The sequence below is a fragment of the Cyprinodon tularosa genome, unplaced genomic scaffold (genome assembly GCF_016077235.1).
Source record: "Cyprinodon tularosa strain WSP-4 unplaced genomic scaffold, ASM1607723v1 ctg787, whole genome shotgun sequence".
NCBI lineage: Eukaryota > Metazoa > Chordata > Actinopteri > Cyprinodontiformes > Cyprinodontidae > Cyprinodon > Cyprinodon tularosa.
In genome coordinates, this window is record NW_024039548.1 from 174,822 (window position 1) to 195,132 (window position 20,311).

General features: G+C 37.0%; 1 protein-coding gene across 4 annotated transcripts in view; it reads right to left on the reverse strand.

Moving 5' to 3' along the window:
• The window catches only part of npnta (nephronectin a), a 71,832-nt gene that overhangs the window by 13,288 nt on the left and 38,233 nt on the right, over positions 1–20,311 (reverse strand). For all 4 annotated transcript variants that reach the window (XM_038271003.1, XM_038271004.1, XM_038271005.1 and 1 more), the window contains 5 exons: positions 17,450–17,569; positions 15,288–15,407; positions 10,377–10,511; positions 7,923–8,045; positions 5,674–6,072 (listed from right to left, as the gene is read on the reverse strand). In XM_038271003.1, the coding sequence (XP_038126931.1) occupies positions 5,674–6,072; positions 7,923–8,045; positions 10,377–10,511; positions 15,288–15,407; positions 17,450–17,569 (897 nt within the window). The remainder of the gene's footprint in view (positions 1–5,673; positions 6,073–7,922; positions 8,046–10,376; positions 10,512–15,287; positions 15,408–17,449; positions 17,570–20,311) is intronic.

Consider the following 20,311-nt stretch of genomic DNA (forward strand, 5'->3'; position numbering starts at 1 on the left):
CAAACCATTGTCCCTTATATCGTATGTTTGTTAAACTCTTTAAGTGTGTTTGCACATGCTATATTAAAAAGCTGAACTGATTTAATTTCGTCTGGTCATGATTCCTACAAAATGACACATGACCTCCTCTCATTTAGGCTTGGTCAGAAGAGTATTCCTGCACCTTGATAACAGAAAAGAGGTTAGTAGAGATGTTATCAGAAACACCTCTATCAAAAGCTCTATGGAAAAAAGCAGATTAAGAGGCAGTTTTGCTCATTTAAACTGAAGTTTTCAGCCAAAGAAGCCTGCAAAACAATCTTCTGTTAAAGAGGGGCAAAAATGTTGACCTTCTTTCACAAATTGAATAAAAATAAAAGACAGTGTGGGTCTCAGATGTTCATTTTTCTTATGTTTGTCTAGCTGCCTTAGAAGAAAGCACTTCTGCCTTTCATTAATAACTGCAGAAGGCCAAGCTGACATTAAATGTCAACCATTTTTAGAGTCCTGTGTCTTATCCAGCAAGAAAAAGTTTATTTTAGGTAGAAAAAGGTATAATGTTAAAGAGGAAGAGTGTATTTTACATATACATGGTCATGTTTAAATATCAGAACAGGTGCTGGTGTATGCATGGATATATTTATAACTAATACACATCTAATCCCCTGAGACGCTGAGCACGTGCACTGAATAAGCCTGTGGTTCATGACCACCTGGTAGAGTGCAGAAATTGGTCAACTGGAAAAATCCCAGAGTGGGAGAGGTCATGCATACACCAGGCACTCCAGCAATCCTTGGCATCCCAGTCCATCTGTGTGTAAATCTTGGTTTCAGTGCCTGGATTAAGTCCCGTTTGAAATTGTACGCAGAGTGAATGTTGAGCACACTAAAAAGATCTGGTGGTAAACTGTTGTGATATTGTATTCTCCCTTAAAAGCTTCTTTTGTTTTAGCTTTTTTTTGTGCCACATTGAAATGCATTGGAAAAAAGGGTAAAAAAAAAAAAAAGTAGTGTAAATTAAAGATAATTTTTCATTTATCAATGGGAAAGTTAGTCTAGAGAGTATTATCTCCCCACTCCCTAAAAATAAATGAATGCACAACAATGGACCATTCTGTGAAAGATACAGATAACACCACCTTCATTGGTCCTATCCAGGAAAACAATGTCTTCATACAGACAGGAGGTTACTTGGCTGATTCAAACCTACTGGATCTTAATCATATAAAGTCTAAGGAGATGGCTGTGGACCTCTAGAGCAGTGGTTTTTAAACTAGGTCCTTAGCATCCACTGTCCTGCATATTTTAGGTATTTTCCTGCCTCCACACACCTGGCTTAAGAAACTATTGAATAGCATGTCACTGCAGCCTATGGTGGCTGCTGAGAAGGAAGTGCAATCATTTGATGCAGGTGTGCTGGAGCAAAGGTCTATGACATGCAGGACAGTGGGTCCCCAGGACCGAGTTTGAAAACCACTGCTCTAGAGAGCTCTCCTCTTCCGTCACACATCTCGCATACAAACTGTTTATATTATGACCTACAGATCAGCACAACAGTGTGCTATTTTCACAAACCAACAACCATAGAGACAGTTTCTTCCCCTAGTCTGTAAGTCTCACCAACAGAATGTGCTCCTCACAGCCAGATTAGTCAGCTACATTATAAAGGCCTAAAACTCTAAAGTATAAAGGGCAAAAAAGGTTAGTTCTCATTTGACTGATGACATAAAACATGCACCAGATGACTGTAACAAAGTAAACCACGCATAGAAAAAAAAGCCATTGAATGATGTCTAATAAAGAGGAAATACGTTTCCATTTTCTCCTGCATAGTCCTGGTCAGGGTCACGGTGGGGCCGGTGCCTATCACTGACAGCCTATGGGAGAGAGGCGGAGCATATCCTGGGCAGGTTGCCAGGCTGTCACAGGGCAACACAAAAAGACACACAACCATGCACACAAGCCTAAGGAAAATTTTGATAAGCCAATTTGTCATGTTTTTTGCATGTTGGAGGAAGCTGGAGTACCCGGAAAGAACCCACGCATGCACGGGGAGAACATGCAAACTTCAGGCAGAAAGACCCCAAGCCTGGCATCAAACAAACATCATAAACAAACTTGTACTATATCAGCACAAATAATACTAGTCTATTTAATCCTAACTGATTGTCGATGAAAATATTTCTCATTAGGTATCATAATAAAAGCACCTTATAAGATGAACTTATCATTAGTGAATATTTAAGTGAAACAGTGAGGGAACCCTTATCCAGAAGTGGAAGGAACACTGTTTTTTCATTCATTATCTCAGTTAGGATTAAATTAGCTCTAAAATCCTTGATTCTTAATGAAAGTGACTGCATTGATTATGTTTTTACTGTCAAATAATAAAAACATTGAAAGTAAAACTACCAGTAATATATATGATGACAGCACAGGTCCTCACAAAGAAATGAAAATACTTTGATTTATTGCTCAGTGTTTTCTATTCCTCAGGCTGTTCTCCTGAAATCCCCTGCTAACTTGCACTAAGAGACACATATCAATTCTCATTTCTGACCAAAATATTTGTACGATTATTTTCTGAAAGATTGGCTCCATTTTCCATATAATCGTCATCAAAAAGCTCTGCTGTGGTGAAAACTATTAGATTGGATGTTTTGCTCAAGCCGAGCGAAAGGTAGATAATGCAATCTTCTTTCTTTATTAGCTCTTGTTGTTATGAGATGCCATCTGGCCAGATGAGTAACATCCAGATTCTATTTTTATTTTCTGGTATTTAACTGTTCAAACTCAGTAGACAGCAAGTGTTACATTTGAGTTTTCTTACCCATCATCTAAATAGGGGTTAAATAAACTTATTCCATTTATTCCTTTCACCTTTACCCTTGACTTTCACATCTCTACATAATTAAAAATGTCCAAATAACTACTTAGTTTTCTCCAGATTCAAGTTCGATTTGCTTAAGTCAAACCTGTTTTTTAGCTTATTTGTTTTTGGTGTGATATCATTCAAAACCTGCTCTAAAGAACTCACAGTACTGAATATATTTGCATCATCTGCAAACAAAACAAACAGGGATATTTTTGAAACTTAAAATTCATTTTTGCAGAGAATAAAATAAAATTAGCCTCTGTAGCTATCCTTTGCAGGGCGTAGCTTCCCATTGCTCTGGTGCTTTTTCCCTGGTGGACGTGTCTGCTTTCCTCCTGAGCTTTCACCTCTTTGGCAAGCTCCAGAATACCTTTGTGCTGCACTCAGCAGAAACCTCCTATCCTATCAAGATAATATATTCTTATGGACAACAACAGGCTGAATGGTAGTAATTAATAAGTTTTAGTAATATCAAGGGACCCAGAAAATATTTCTTAGTAAAAGCAGTCTTATCCTGTCATTATTGGTGTGTTTATTTACTTAAAAATACATAAATCCAATATAAGCCTACAAAATAAATACTGAACCCAGTGTTTGATATGTTTTATTTGGTTGTTCATATGTAAAAATGACATAGTTAAGTAAGAAAGTATTTCCATCTACCCAGTTTGATTGAACAAAAGATAAATACTGCTTTTATGTTTTACTTTGGCCGAAATTATTTAATTTTAACCCCCTCTAAGTCATTTAAACCTACTTAGCTTAATCGTTTTAATTACAACTGTCATAGAAAAACAAAGAATGGTAATGTGCTTCTAATGAAATAAGAGTCAATGATTCATGCTTGGCTGCCATCACAGTGTGACGTATACACAAGCCAGAAAGTGCTCGCAGGTTTGTATAAAATACGACTGAATTAAAAACAGAATTATCTCAAGATGAAAACATTACCTTAACTGTGAAATTAGCAAGATTGATATCAGATTACAGAGATACAAAATATGTTTGCCTTCTAGGACATTTTGTTTTACAAATGCTTTAGTCAAGAAGACTTATCTAAAGATATAAAACAGTGAATGCAGACTATTAATTAAAGAATAAATGATAGTATATGCAGTCAAACTTTTTAAACCTGGTCATGCAAGTATGGAAATATGGACACACTATTCTTATTTCTAAGATAGAACTCACAGCTTTTACAATAAAGTCCTGAATAATTGTATAAAACAAAGTCCGTATGGTGAAGATAAATCAGAAACTCCCTAGCTGTGGAGGTTCCTCCAATTTTTTCAGTGTCAGCTTTTAAATGTTTCTTTCACACACAATATCTATTTTAGGGTGTTTACTTTTTAGCGTTTTTATTGTCATTACACTTTCACAAGTACAGAGCAACGAAATGAACCCTCTGCATTTAACCCATCCCCTTTGATCATACACTAACCACTAGGCCACCACTCCCCCACAAACATGATTTTGATTGTTTGAAGATATATCATAATGTACTATTTACCGTCCGTAGATGGTTTTTTTTGTGTGTGTGTGATATATATCCTCGTCTTTCAGCTTTCTTTATTTTACTTTTTTGGTCACATATACATATTCTACATAAATTAATTTCAATATCAGTCAAAGGTAATCTAAGGTAGTAAAAGGTGAAGTTTTCTCTTTGTGATTCAGTTAAAGCTACCAAAAGTAACCTGGCCTTGAGTGAGAAAGTAACCAACCCTGATTGTGCCAGCCTTGGCAGCAACAACCGCCATTAAGTAGTTGTGAAAACTGGGAAGGGTTTCCTTTGACATTAAATAGGATTACTGGCTAGTATTAATGCTTCCCCAGTTCTCAAAAATACTACAAAACCTTTCATAAATCAATTTGACAGTTTTCTAGAGAAACACAAATTGTTGAGTAGCTGCCAAAGGTTCATAAGTAATAGATAAACAGAAATGTGCATTGTGATCAGTGTGAACTCTTCATGTACTTTATGCATTTCCTACTCTCCTCTAACTCATTGTGACATATAACAGCTTGCTTGCTAAGCATAATCTTTCCTCTGACTGAATTATTGTAAGACAGAGTTGGTAAAAATTGAGATTTTCATGGGCATTCTAACTGCTGTGAGTATGCTTTTGAGTATGTGTTGTTCTTTGGGAGTTTTTAATAGGATGAAGGTCTGTGATTAGATTATAACACCTGTTGAAAAGCACACATGAAATATATACAAGGAAATTAGGTTTGTGTGTTGCTGTCCTGGGGGAGTGAGGCTTTCTTTAAGAATCATATTCAACAAGTAGGTTGTGATCCAAAAAGCATGAGGCTTCTTTGTATGGCAAATAAAATAGCTCGTTTGATCATTATATATTGCAGACTTTCTACAGGTTGTAAACTGAATGCTGGCGACTGAGCCAAAGGCCAATATAATAGTTTAAACACAAAAGATTTATGAGGATAAAACCAATCAACAAACAAAGAAAAAGAATGCTTTTAAGACACTAAGCCATTATAGCTCATTAGTATTTTGTGACTGAACTTCACATTCAAATGCATGGGTATGTGCAGCCTTACTTTTGCCTGTATGAAATATATGCAAGCTTGTGCATGGGTAATCTATAAAGCTCTGGAGTGCCACTTAGCTTTATCGAGTGTTTTACATCATTGCTTTTGTTTAACAGCCTGCAGCTTTTCTATTTTTGTTCACTGCGGCTGGTTTAAGTATGAAAATACAAACCTGTAGAAAGTTATAGTGTACCACCAATTTTGCACCATATGTGGCTTCAAATGCTGACACATAAACTTGATCAAAATAATATTTGGGTTCTTACTGTGCACATCGCCTCTTTGTTTAGTGACCTCCCTCTGGATGGTGTTGTCCACTGGTGTGACAGGTGGTGGGGTTGGTAATGAGGGTTTTCTTGTGGGATACACTGGCCTTGGTGGGATGTAGGGTTTACGTGTAGCTATTGACGGCCTTCTTGTGGGGATGAAGGGCTTTTGAGTGGGAACTGCTGGTTTATTTGGAGGTGGGGTGACCCTCCTAGGGGATGGTAGGGCTTTGGCCGTAGTTGTGGCCGGTGATTTTGGAAGAGTGGTGAAGGTTTTCTTTGAAGTCACTGCTGGACGGACTGTGCTAATCCTTCTGTCATCCGAGTCAGGGATGTGGTTGTGATGATTGGGAGGCAGTTTGCCTGGTCTTGGGGGGTCAATAATCACCTTTGGAATAGCTGAAATGACAGAAGAATGCAGACAGAGGGCTGAAAGATGAGCACTTTAGGAGGTAATGAGGCACAGAATTGCAGACTAACTGCAGTGATTAGGCTGACTTGCAGAGAGAGCTTTATTCCATCCCCTGAGACTTCTACATGAGATCTATTAACTAAATATAAACAGACTGAAAATGTCTGGGTGAAGCAGAGGAGAGTGAGTTTAAAATCACTAAGAAAAAACTCAAACAAAGCCACAGAAAAACAAAACAAAAAAACTGTATGACAAATATTTTAAAGGTGGAAAGGGTAAAAAATTTAAACTAATCAACAAATAAACCAACTTTATATTTGGCTTAAGTGATATATGGATAAATATAGAGTTTTCTTCTAAGAGCAGAAGATGTTTATTATTGTAAAATAAGTTCAACTGATTTTTTTATTTATTTTTTTTGGGGTGGGGGCAATCAATAAAATGTATGCTAAATTAAATCTGAGCAAAATATCAGTCAAGCTTTAGTAGTATTCTGAGTCACCCATAACAATAGTGATCTTAAACTCCAATCCTGGAGGACCTGTGTCCTGTTACTACTCTTGTCGTACACATCCTAACTTTGCAGGACATCCCCTGTAATGACTGGAGCTTGAGACCACGACCTTAAATGCTCATTATGTCTTATACAAGTACAACCTATGCAGAAAATGAGAAGCCCGTCACAGTGTCTGCAGCATTTATGCTCTATGTGGGTTTCCTCCCATTCTGGTCAGATCCAAGGGAGGAGGGGTGTTCAGTACAAACAGCAAGCTGAAAATACCACCCCACACTGTCCAAGTAGGACACTCATTTATTTCAAGAAGTTTTTCCACAGTTTGTTGATAGTTGTTTTTTTTTTTAGCTAAATCACAGGATCTATAGATGTTTATATTTAGGAACCCTTGCTATCAGGAGCTGTTGCCCGCTCCGCCTGTTTTTCTGCGTGGATCTGTCCGGATAGTTACAAATTTTCCTAGGTGTGCAGTGTGAAAATTCTGTCCGCACCATCTCTGCATGAAAAGCCATGAAACTCCAAAATGACGTCATTTCGGTTGTGTGGATCTCGCGGATGCATCAAGCATAAACCAAGCTTTACAGTGACTTACTACAAAAACTAAGAGATTTTCTCACTTTGACTATCATGGCAGATGGTGTTCTTAGCAAGGATTTTGACAACTACAACACTGTAATGCAGTTAAATCATTATTGCAGACTTGGCCATTCCTCTATACCTGGCTTAGAAGCTGTTATACCTCTTTCCTGTGAGCTTTGAGGCCAAATATAACTTGGGAGTAAGTGATTATCGAAATTTTCAAGTTAGAGACTGCTTTAAAAAGGGATAAACAAACTGAATATTGCAACATGAGTCCCCCTCTTTGTCCTGGAAACTTTAGGTAGGTGACATGTTGAAATGCTTGGAAATGGGCATCTTTGCTTAATACGCCAAAAATATCAGCTATTTATAAAATGATTAAATAACAGTAATTAATAAATGGCTGCAGATGTAATACACAGCTGCATGCTGACCAGCTTTAAGAGATGAAAATAATTAACATTTGATAATGACTCCCACTTTTGGCTGGCTAAAAATGCAACATAGCAGAAACAGTGACTGTGCATATGAGATAAGGTGAAGTAGAGTGATTTAACCAGTGACTGACAGCTATTACAAAGGAAGGAATTTCAGCATCAATTCCTGGCTTTCATGGCTATTCCTCCCTCTTCTTGCTAGTTTAACCTTTTAAGAAACAGCTAAAGAAAGTAAAGTGAGGCCCTATTCACCATTCTGAACTTTTAAACATGGGGGCTGGTATTTTTGTTCCCAGACGTTACTTACGTTTACACTCATGCCCCATCCCCCTGTAGCCATCCATACATTTGCACTTGTATGAGCCTGGCGTGTTGTAGCAGGTGGCAAAGCTGCTGCAGTAGCTCAGACCTAAAGAGCACTCATCCACATCTGAAAGATAAAGGAAACATGAAAACATTTAGTGACAGCGAGGAAACCCTTCAGACATAACAGCAGAATATCAAAGGCTAATTGCTCAGTGTGCACATGATGGGAAACGTAAACTTTTTTTAAACAGAGGCTCTTTATGTTTTCATCAATGCGGCAGCGAGATCATTATGAAGGCTATTTGGGAAAATCCTAAGGCACAGCAATTTACCAAGACCATTTACGCATCCTGTGGGCAGTGAAATGTTTTATCTATGAATGGCATGTCTGTTTACAAGGTTTGCTTAAAATGCTCTATAAACCAAGCAGATGGAAGACTATTGAATAAAGGTAACTGAAAATTAGTATGATGAATGCCCGTCAGGGCGGACTGTTGAGAGAGCTGCTGAATGCACTACTTTATTACAGAGACATTTTTTTTTTTTTTTCAAGGATGTAAAGTACATGTTAATAATGTCATTTTCAACACAATTTTAATTTGGGCTTCTTTCTTTTACGACAACAAAGTGGTTATAATCATCAATGATATACTACATGTTTTTTTTAAAACTACATTTTTGGGGGCAGTGATGCCTTTCAATTCAATACCAATATAGTGTATGAATAAAAACTAATGTTTATATTCAGAAATCATTTTTTTTTTAATGGTCATATCAGGGCTGCAACTAGAAATTATTTTGCAAATCAATTAATCTGTTAATTATGTTTTTTTTAAATCGATTAATATTGGATAGCCAAAGGTTCCTTAAAGCAGGGATTTTATTAAATTTAACCAGGGAAAACAAAAACTTTTCCGCTTGAGTTCTGGATAGAGCAAATTGACAAACAAAATGTATTATTTTTTTTTTTTTTATCTTAAATGCAAAATGTTAGTTTTTTTTGTATATATATATATATATATATATATATATATATATATATATATATATATATATATATATATTTTTTTTTTTTTTACAATCTTGATATAATTACTGCTCTAAGTGTGTTACTCTGTCAGCTAGAGTCATGTTTTACAGTTTCTATTCTTCAGTTAACGATTAACCGATTACTAAATTAGTTGACGATTATTTTGATAACCGATTAATCCGATTAATTGTTTCAACCCTAGTTAATAGCAAAGTGAAATTTATACAGATACATGACATTAAAAGTATAATATACCTACATAAAGCCTTTACTTTAGTTAATTTGAATTGTTATGGCTTACAGCTAATATGAATTAAAACATTATTTAAATTAGTAAGGATAAGAAAAAGATTTTAAAAATTATGCAGGGCTTCTTTATTGCATCAGCACAATGTGGCATAGAGGGAAACACCTGTGAGTCTGCTGAGGAGCTAAGTTAGAACAGCCTAGGATCCTTCAGAATCTCTGCATTGTTCAGTCAGGTGTCTAAAAATAATCATTCTAGCCATTAAAGGGGATTTAGGTGCCATTGTCAGCGTGAGTAGGAACAAAATATTGCTGTAAAAAATATCAATGAGCTTCTTCATAAACCTAGTCAGCAGGAGGAAGAAAGAAACCTCAAAACCAATAAATAATATAGCTGTGCTGAAACACAGCAAAGAACACCAACAAATAATTTGGCTACTTAAATAAGCAGCAATTTTTGAAACTTCATTTTGGAGCTCTTGATATCTTCATCACTCTCTGACCTTAATTCCAAAATGAAGATTAAATTTTACTTTTATTTGAAAAATACATTTCTGATATTGTGTCCAGCTAGAAAGTGTTTTTCATGAGGTTATCTCAGAGTTGATTAATGTCCAAGACACATCTTTGCAGGACTCTTGGTCAAGAGAGAGCCAGGATGAATTTTAGCAGTTTACCTTATTTTATAGCTGTTCTATAATCAATAGTCTGCTGTGCAAGGGCAAAGGACCCAAAACTGAAAGATGCACTGCATCTATAACACAAATATTTTAACAATATGCTATTTTAATATTTACATTTTTCTATTAAAAAAACACACTTTGAGTTCTCATTATCTTTAAGCCTTATACCTCTAATATTAATTAAATAAAGAGCTTGAAGTGAACCTCAAATAAATTGGCTGTTCAATTTAATTCAGATTGATATTTTCAGCACCTGAAGATTCTGTCTATTTTAGGTTCTAAATTAAAACATTTTCTTATCAAACAAAAAGAAAATTTGCATTTCTAACATTGTCGCGATTTTTTTATAAAACGATCTATTGAAAATATGTTTTCATAATTATAAAAAGGTTCACTCTGGGTTTTAAAATACTGGCAAGATGGTTTGTGTGGACATAAAAACATGGTCACATTACTTTATATCCCTGTAAAAAATAAGAAATTACTGCAACCTTACCTATGCACTGGTATTTCCCACTGACATATTGCAGGTCAAACCCTTCATGGCACTTGCAGATGTAGCTTCCAAAGGTGTTGATGCACTTCCTGAACCTAGGGCACACGGCTATCCCTGCTGCACATTCGTCCACATCTAAAGGAGGAAGAAAGAAAACCCCTGGTTATCATAAATCACAAAGTACTTAAACTAATTAACCACGTTCTTCTCCTACCACCTCTAAATCTTTCTCATACACTGTATATACTGAGAAACACTCTAACCAGGGGCTATAATAACATCATGCAATGCTAATCTTCAATATTAAAAACAGAAAATTATATCTATGCTAATCTCTTTTATTCATAGTTGCAGACGCTTCGTTTTCTCTGCTTAACATTCATTTATGAACAAAGGATTTTCTTCAGTTCACAGCACAATTCACACTGCGCTATTTCATAATTTAATGTCCTATTTTAAGTGCTGCTGTTGCTTACCTTAGCAGAAATGTGGGCATATATATTAGAGCCTTCAAAAAGTTATTTTCAAAAATTACAGCTGAAAAGTATATTCATGTAGACCACATGAATAGAGTGAATATTGAGCACCCATCTTTGATTAATGTAAAACCATATACTGGCTACGCGCAAAAACAAGCTCCATGATACAGTATGTGCAAATACATACCTACTAACATTTGGTTAAATGACATTTAGTAAGCTTTAACTTAACCACCGGGTTAATGCGTCATTTTGCAGAGATTTGGTTGAATTTATGGCCTCGATTCAGTATTCTAGCACGGTCTACATGTTTCACTGCAGTGGAGATTAAGGTTTTTGGTAAGAGGTTCCAAAAAATGACCTGTTTGGCGGTATAACCTCCTAAAAAGGTTCAAATTAAGTTTGGGGTCAAAATCTTGTTGAAACACATGTCCATGTAATCATCAATTGTCCTAGTTTAGGTTTTACTTTAATGTCAAATTTAAGAATTTGATTGATTAACAGCTGTGTGTGTCCTGCATTGTTAAAGGACGCTTATTTTTTATTTATTTTTTTTTAAAGTTTTTCAAAACTTAAGTTTAAGGAGTTTTGCGTTACAAAGGAATCTAATATGAATACAAGAATACTGTTAATATGCAATGCATACGTATTTTATAGTCCAACCTGATATAGTCCAAAATAAGATAAAATTAAGGGGATTAAAACCCACCTCCTCTTCTTGCAATTTATTCTGTGCTCTAAGATTTTGTCTTTTGGACATTTTTTGGTAAGGCTTACAATGTAATTCTATACCAAAAAGAGTGAGATTTCACATCAGTCATCACCTCTATCTAAGGAAAAAGGTAAAACCTCAGTTAGGCCTATGTAATAATAATCCTAAAATGTTTCTTTAAACCTCTGTAACACCTGTGACAAGTAACCTGTCTCCGTGTCATTCCTCCTTAATTGATGTCTGCCTGAACCGCCCAGCCGTTATATAACCTGCAGTTAAAAACAGTGTTGAAAGGAACACTGGTGCAGCCTACACATTAATGCTGACACAGGTTAACTGCTTTAACCTCCCAGCACACTCTTCACACCTCGTATCTGCTAGGTTACTTATCTAAAAAGCAGAATCAAGGGATTCCCTTAAAGCAGAGGTAACCAATTAAAAAATAATCGGGGTCCCAGTACAGAAAACTATCAACCAGTAAAGGTCCAGAGACATTTTCAATTCTAATCCGTTACTTTAAACAGAATTTAACACTGAAATAAAATTAATTTTTTGTTATGGATCCATGTTATACATTGACTTTTTAAATAGAAAACATATTGTGCAAAAATGGGCCATTTTCCCATTTTAAAATCTAAAGTGTTTTTTGAAGTAGAGAACAGAAAATGTTCAGTTTGGTATATAGACAATTTCTTGATTCACATATTTTATAAAACACCTGAGCCTTGTTTTTTTCCCCCCTTCTTTTTTATGGCTTAATGAGAGCAGTTGGCTTTATGCTGCCCTGCAAGGCTTTAAACCTGGGTCTGATTGGTGACAAAGCCATTCTCAAGCACATATCAAGGTGCCCATCTGTGAGACTGAATTGATATTTATTTTTGAATATGGTGGAGAATCCTGCTTCATAGCAGGAGGTTGAGCCAAACATACTCAAAATGTGCAGGGTCATCTCTGAGCATGCCATTGCACTTTTCTTTCACCCGTTCACCATGCCTCTTCCAGCATTCTACACTTTCTTTCACATTTTCGCATCATTGTTACCCATTGCCCACAGGTTTGCCTGCTGTGTCTAAAAGCAGCTAGCGGCAACAGCCCTGACTGATACAGCTCATTGGCTAATAGAGGTGTAAATAATAATTGTTTTGTATCGATGCATCGATCCAACAGCCGACGATCCGATGCATCGACACGTCCGCAAGAGTATCGATTCATGTTTTTTTTCCCTCCGGTCTATTTTTATCCATTTGCTCCTGGGCGTAATTCTCCCTCCCGTGCTGCGGTGGCGCTAAACCTATTTTGCCCTCCTACCTCGCTTCCTGGTTATACTCTTACAGCAGTGTGTTGCAGTAAGCTTGACACAGACCTTTTTGATTTATGCTCAATATTGAAGAGTGGTCTGTGCTACACGCTGTGGGTCTAGATACGGCAGAGGCGGTGAGGAAGTGTGGGCCAGTTTAGCCCGACGACAGAGGAACACGAGGGCCAAAAAGAGCGGAGATCCAGGTGGAAAAAGTGTCCCAGCGCTCCGCGCACCTCGCTCTTCTAGCGGGTCAAACTTCACGAGTTGCTTTTCACGCTTTCGGTCATAAAAACAAAACAAGCTGGCCTCCTGTCTGCGGTCAGCTACAATTTGGGAGAGGTGCAGCGGAGCGTCTGTGGAGGGGGCGGTGACGTCTTGAGCCGAGGTATTGAATTGTACTCATTGCACTGATTTTGTGCAGTATTTTTTGAAGCAAGGCCTTTCAGAATCTATAACGTAGGGGTATTATTATTTTTCAGTGAATGAGGTTTTAATAGGAATAGGCGGAGTGTAACTTTTCTACTTCTGTTATTTTCTGTTGTTTCTAAAAAAAAATGCATAACGATATTACAGATTTCATTGATTTATTTCAAATTTGAAACATTGTCTAGCCTGTAAGGTGTAAAAAAAAAAAAAAACAATTAATCAAATCGAATCGTAACGTGGTGTATTCTTGAGTATCGAAAATAATCGAATCGTTGGGTCAGGAAATCGATACTGAATCGAATCGCCATGATGGATGTGATTTACACCCCTATTTGCTAATATGCGTCATGTGTAGTTTGGTCCCGGAGGGCTTTACCGTACAAAGAGGAAAAGCGGCGCAGGTGAAATTAGACACTGCCGTCAGACAACATTAGGGTAATTTATAAATGTTTTGAATCAGGTTGGGTCTGGATTAGCCAGCAGGTGGGTCCGCCTCCGTACTGCGGTTAGCTAACCCGTGACCTCTACCTTAAAGAATGGAGGACAAGTCTTTTTCTGCTGTAAAACCTAAAATAATTTAAGAGGAAAGTCTCTAGGATCAAGGGCTGTGCTAAACTCATGGTATCCTTAAGAACAGGAATGACAGTTCATTGAATAATACTTAAAATATGAGCAAGTTAGTTATCAGAATTTGGCAGAATTAATTCAGAAGCTATTTTTGAGGTCTGCTAATAAACAGTCAAATTAGTTAGATAGTGTTCCTGTATGATATTGAAGTTAAGATGATAGAAGTCCACTTTGGTTTTGGGCTATCTTGGGATGGCCAACTACATTATCTGGGTTTATATTGAGTAGGGATAGACTAATACAATCAGCTAGACCAGCGGTCCCCAACCACCGGGCCGTGGACCGGTACCGGTCCGTGGGTCATTTGGTACCGGGCCGCACAGAAAAAAGTATATATATATATATATATATATATATATATATATATATATATATATATATATATATATATATATATATATAGATATATAATTTATCGACGATCAGAGTCTGAGTGATGTTTTATTTTGAAAAATATAAAAAAAATTGCGGTATTCTCTCCCAATTACGTCAGTTGGTGCATCTGTGCCTCTTCACACAGGTTAATTCAGTTCAAGACTCATCCTATCTATAACATCCTATCTTTATGAAGCGGGATTTTCTGCGGTTACAGCGACCAAAACAAAGCTACGAAGCAGACTGGACATCAGGAGCGCACTTTGTCTGTCATTTTCTCCGATTACGCCTAGATGGGACCAGCTTGTTGTTCTATTTTTATATTGTTTGTATGTGATTTTATGTCAGTCGTATCATTTTTACTTGATCGTATCCCCACCCCGGCCGGTCCGTGAAAATATTGTGTGACATATAGCGGTCCGTGGTGCAAAAAAGGTTGGGGACCGCTGAGCTAGACGATACTTTAGGCCGATTGTAGTGTTTTTCATGTATCGGTATTGGCCGATACGATAAGTTCATGCGTTCTTTGATTTATTGATCTATTCAACAGCCATGTGTTGAAATCAAGTAAAGTGCATGCACTGCTGCTCCCTCCATTTACTATCCATTGTTAATGATTTGTTTGATTGTTAATAAATGTTTCATTTTGTTTAAACTAAGACCTATGTAACATTTCTTATCATTGTGCACTTTTTATAATATTAATGTAGGATAATAAAACAATATCAGTCCAATTTCTTTTGCATGTAAGATATTACCAAATTGTAATGTCTTGCGAAATTTCCTTAACAGAGTTGGTGATTATCCCTATGATATGAATACTGACAGATTTTATATAATTTTTTATAGGGAAGTTTTGACCTTTAACCTTTACTGAGACAGCATGGAAGCCAAAAGGAACCCCCACACTTTCACATCAGCTGCTCATAGACGGGAGTGGTCACATACATCTCAGTTTTCAGACCAGAAGATATATTAAGACTTGGACTCACCCACACATGTTCTTCCATCTGGAGCCAGCTGCAAGCCTGGCGACGGACACTGACATCGGACCTCTCCTTTCAGCACCTCACAGCCATACTGACAGTTGGCCATGGCGCAACTGCGAGTGTCTGATGATAAAAGAAGCACACCATATATTAACCCAAATATGTGCTACAAGGGAGTTCAAAGAGGAACAGTTTATTCTGCTCCCTCATTTCCACACATATACACACACTTCCTTTATCCTCCAGCCAATTTGTTAGAGCAGTGCCACTCGTCTGCCTTTTCTGATATTTGCCAGCTTAACCCTGGGGTGCAGCCAATAGAACAACACAAGCACTGCCATTATTAGATTCTTCTGGTGTGCAGTAGCTTTGTGCTCACACCTTAGCTGAAAGCTCCCCTCCTTTATGCCCTTTGATCCTTTCTTACACTGAGAGCCCGATTATCCATCTCCACCATATCCTTATAGCAGCATACGGCCCTGTTTCCTGTTTATTCACCCCGGGGATATCAAGACCCTGCTAAATAATAATATGATGCAGCGGAAAAGGTTCAAGCTCTCCTGATAAATTCATGTCCTAAAAAGGAAATTAAAAGCGGGGCTCATGCTGCTGCAGTGACTTTAGCTGCTTTCAGGCTCCCTGGAGTACAGTTTGATGACAGAGGCAGTCTGGGCTGATTAAATGCCACGGCGATCCATTGATCAAAGTAGCAGCAGGGGGAGTGAAGAAGAGAAGCAACGTGGTTAACACCATAACATTTCGTTACAAAAACAAAACCTAAACTAATTTCATGCAGCTCAAACTTCCCACTTAATAAAGAGAAATAATTAAGTATTTTTTCATTGAAAAGAATTTAATTTAAAAGAAGGAACATAAGTCATGTAATACTGCAGTGGGAATGAAATCAGGTGAGAAATTGCACTTACAAGAAGACATGCCCAGGCAGCGGCTCATATTAAGAGGGAAAACCTCCGGGCAGCCAATAAAAACCGTACATTCACCAGAGGGCTGGAAGACTTTCTTTTATCTTTTTCATTTTAACAACGTAAGGGCTCTTCACAGGAGGCTTTCCAAGATAGAGCGGGTATAATATTGGAGATCAACATGGGACTATAATCCAAACAACCATTCAAAGAATTACAAGGCTGCTGTCGGGAGGAATTACAAGAGCAGAAGAATTAATTTCTATCAGCAAGGGCAAACGGCTTTTAAAAATGAAGAAGCCCACATTAATAATACCAAGCAGAAGTTAACATACACTCATAATGAGGATTAATATGATCTTAGCTTTGGTCTTTCAATTATGGATTTGAGTCCCATTTTAATCAGGGTGGAATGTGCACTAGTTAGACTTTTATTGTGTTTTTCCAATGTGAATATACCCCACCAATTTTAGGATATAAAAAAAAAAGTTTTGTAAGAATTAATAAGTGCTAAGATTATTTTTATTAAATATTTTACCACATTTATATCAGAATTCAATTGTCCAGGCATATAAAACAAAAATAAATACATTTCTGGAGTCAAGCTGTTTCTTTAATGGTTTTAACCAGAAGAAGCCCTTTGTCTCCTGACTAATAAAACTATGATTATTTGCTTAACATATTTTACAAAATAAGAGGGTTTATTTTGTGTTCTTGCGTTCTAATGTTGTTATAAATTAAACTGGTTTAGAAATGAATAGAGCAACTAATATTACTCCTTTGTATAGGTCTGATTGGAATTTAAATGTAAGGAAATATGCAATTCAATTGAGTTGAACCATTTTGACAATGATCAAATATGCTTCTAGAAACCTCACAGGCAGTTACATAAAATTAGCGGCTTCTCTGCAGCTTAATAAGAGCCATTTATCAAAATAATAGTAAAGGTGTATTCATACACTCCAGCATGTACACATATTATTAAACCAATTTGCATTAGATAAAAGTACGAATTAAATTTAGTTGTTGTACACCAAGTAGTTTTTTTTATTTTTTTTGTTTTGTTTCAAGAATTAAAGTCTAGTGTTTCGTTATCAGTCCACCTTGAATAACAATTGGCACAGATAAATTATTAAAAGACTAAAACAGAAGTGACAGATTGTGTAAAAGGTAAAAGAAAAATCCACAACATCAAGACAAACAAGGTGTGGAATAACATTTTAGTGTGTGTGAAAGACTCACTTCCACAGGTCCCATCGGGCATCAGCATGTAACCATTTAGGCAGTAGCACTTGTAGCTCCCGTATGTGTTCATGCACCTGTGTTTGCAGGGTCTAGGCTTCAACCCACACTCATTCAGGTCTGCAGAAACACAAAGAAACACAAAGACATTGTAAGTGGACTAATAAATACAAGGAAAGAACCTCCTGAACAGGGATGAAATTAGGTCAGGGGCAAAGGTGATGGGGTCAGCTATGTCAAACCTACCTCCTGCATTTATGTGGGGTTAAGTGTCGTCTTTTTTTCTGCTTCCATATGCCCTAACGTGTGTCCTTTTGAAGTGTGGGCTATCTTGGAGGTAGTAAAGGTGTTACCATGTTCTAACAAGCCCTGAACTCTTCTCTTTGATGATTTACCAGGAAGTCACTGTCGACTGTCAGCAACCCCACCGCCTGCATTACACCTCCTGACTCACCATGACTTCACAAGGCAGAAGCTTCGACATCCAACACTCTGACAGTTAATAACACATTCACTGTAATTTGCAGACATGTGGGTCTGCAGAAGACAGTGGACCAACAGCCTGCAGAAGTCAGATGATGGAAGGATGTTGTCAGTTTTTCTCACAGGAAAAAGATGTCTGTTCCGACAGAAACAACTGTCAGCCTAATTCTAGCTTTTATATATTCTTAAGACTAGACATTTTTACTTGTCAACCACAGATGCAATTAGAGACATCAGGCATGTCTGCTTTTGTGGATATGCTGTTGTGTATGTGGCGTCACTTTAATAGTTTGAAGGGATCAATAAGAGTTGTGTCTTTTTGACAAGTGAACCTGTTATGAGAATAAAGGATACAGTTTCCTGCATTTCCCTCTATTACAGACACCACCTAAATTTGGTTTTCTACAAAATAGAACTCTAATCTCCTGACATTTATTGCATTTAACTGAAAAACAGGGCCAGTCAGCATATTTTTTACATGTTTAAAAATACTTTCCCTTATAAACATAATCCCTCTATATTTTTATTAAACGGTCTATGAAATAAATAAGACTATTTAGAATGTCAAAATTTTATACAAAGATAATTGCTGACATATATTCATTTATTCATATCCTAGAATGCAGTACAATTTTTCAGACATGAGGGTGATAGCCTGATGCTGCAGGACTGTTTTGCTGCTAGTTGTACTGATGCTTTGGACAAAGCAAATAAACGAAAGAAGGACTAGATTCAAATTCCTTAACTCCCTAAACCTAAATCAGCAGCTTGCATGTTGCAACTGGATTAATGTCCAAGCACACATCGAATGTGTTTTTTGCAAGAAAGAAGAGGGCAAACATATAGGTCCTTGATAAGAGTTTGCAAAGCTCTAAATTAACTTTTTTAAAATAAGAAGTGACCAATTCTGACCAACAGAACTGTGAAAAAAAAAACAAATTCTGCCACAAATTCTCAAAAGTTATTGATCACTCAAACATTTGTTACCTTAATGTAATTTTAAAAGAATATTGCAAATAAAAGAAAATAAATAGAAAAATAATAATCTTATAACTGGGGTTTATACTGCAATCCAACTCACTGTAAAGAATTTCTGAAGAAATAAGATATAAAAGATATAGCATTGACAACTATTTCTAAAACGCACCTTCCCATAGACTAAATCAATTATGTTAACTAATCATGTTTTCAATTGGTTTTACCAGAGGAGCATAGTAGCAGCTCTTTAATGATAGTGGTCTAGAATGGAGTATGTCTTCCCATTAACCCTATAGCCAATGTCTGCTGCATTGAACAGCAGTATTATCATTTACACTGGCCCTCATCATTCAAATGTTTGCTGTGGCTTGATATAGCTCTGTAGGTCATGGTGTGAGGCATCTAATTATTTCCCTCGCAGTGAATTAAATGTGGTGTGCTGTACGTTTGGACAGTCTGAATACAATCAATATTTCATGTAAGCATGACTTGAATCTTTCAGCACCATTAAAAAAAACAGAGTAAAGAGTAGCCTGCAGGCATAGAAGTCTGATACTGGTAGAACAAGTTTTCGTTTAAAATTTTACCCTGAAGCACTTTCTAAAATTAATTTTTTCTCATGAAGGACATAGCATAACCGTTGTTGAAGGATATTGCAGAATTACGGCAGATACTGGACGGTTGAACATATTAGACCAAACCACATCAGCCTTTTTTTAATACCCCAGGACTCGCTTCCTAATTTTAAAACGAAGGTGAAAGAAGTTTAAACATTTCTTCCTGCATGTTCCTCCAACAGTACAAAGACATGTACTTTAGGATAACTAGACAAAGTAAATTGCAGTAAAGTTTACATGGTAGTCTACCAGATGTCTTTCTGCTACCCTGTGATGGAGTGCTGACCTCTCCAGGAGGCAAGTACATGTAAATTTGGCATTACTGAAACAGTCACACTCTCAGACAATAGAAGAACAGTGAGCATGAGCACAAGCAAAACAAGAAACAGCCAGGATGACATATATGGAGGAAAAAAAAAAAAACAGGGCAAAGAGAGAGTGGAGAGTCGAAACAAAGCACATATAGATGGATGGAAAAACTGAGAGACAACAGGGAGACATGAACAAGAGCTTCTCTTTTAAAAGTAGCCCCAGGTGGAAAGAAACCTATACCACAGTAGAATTGGAAACTCCCTTTTGGGTGTTCACTGAATGGTAAAAGAAGTGCTGAGACACATCTGAAGCGATGCAGGGTGGATTGATTTATTGGGTCAAGCCTCACAGAGGTGTGCCATGCTGCATTCCCGACACGCCTCTACCACTGATGGAGGGATCAGCAGGAAGCTCTTTCCTGGGGAGTCATATGTCTTTACAGAAGATAAGATCAGGTAAAACAGGCCATGTT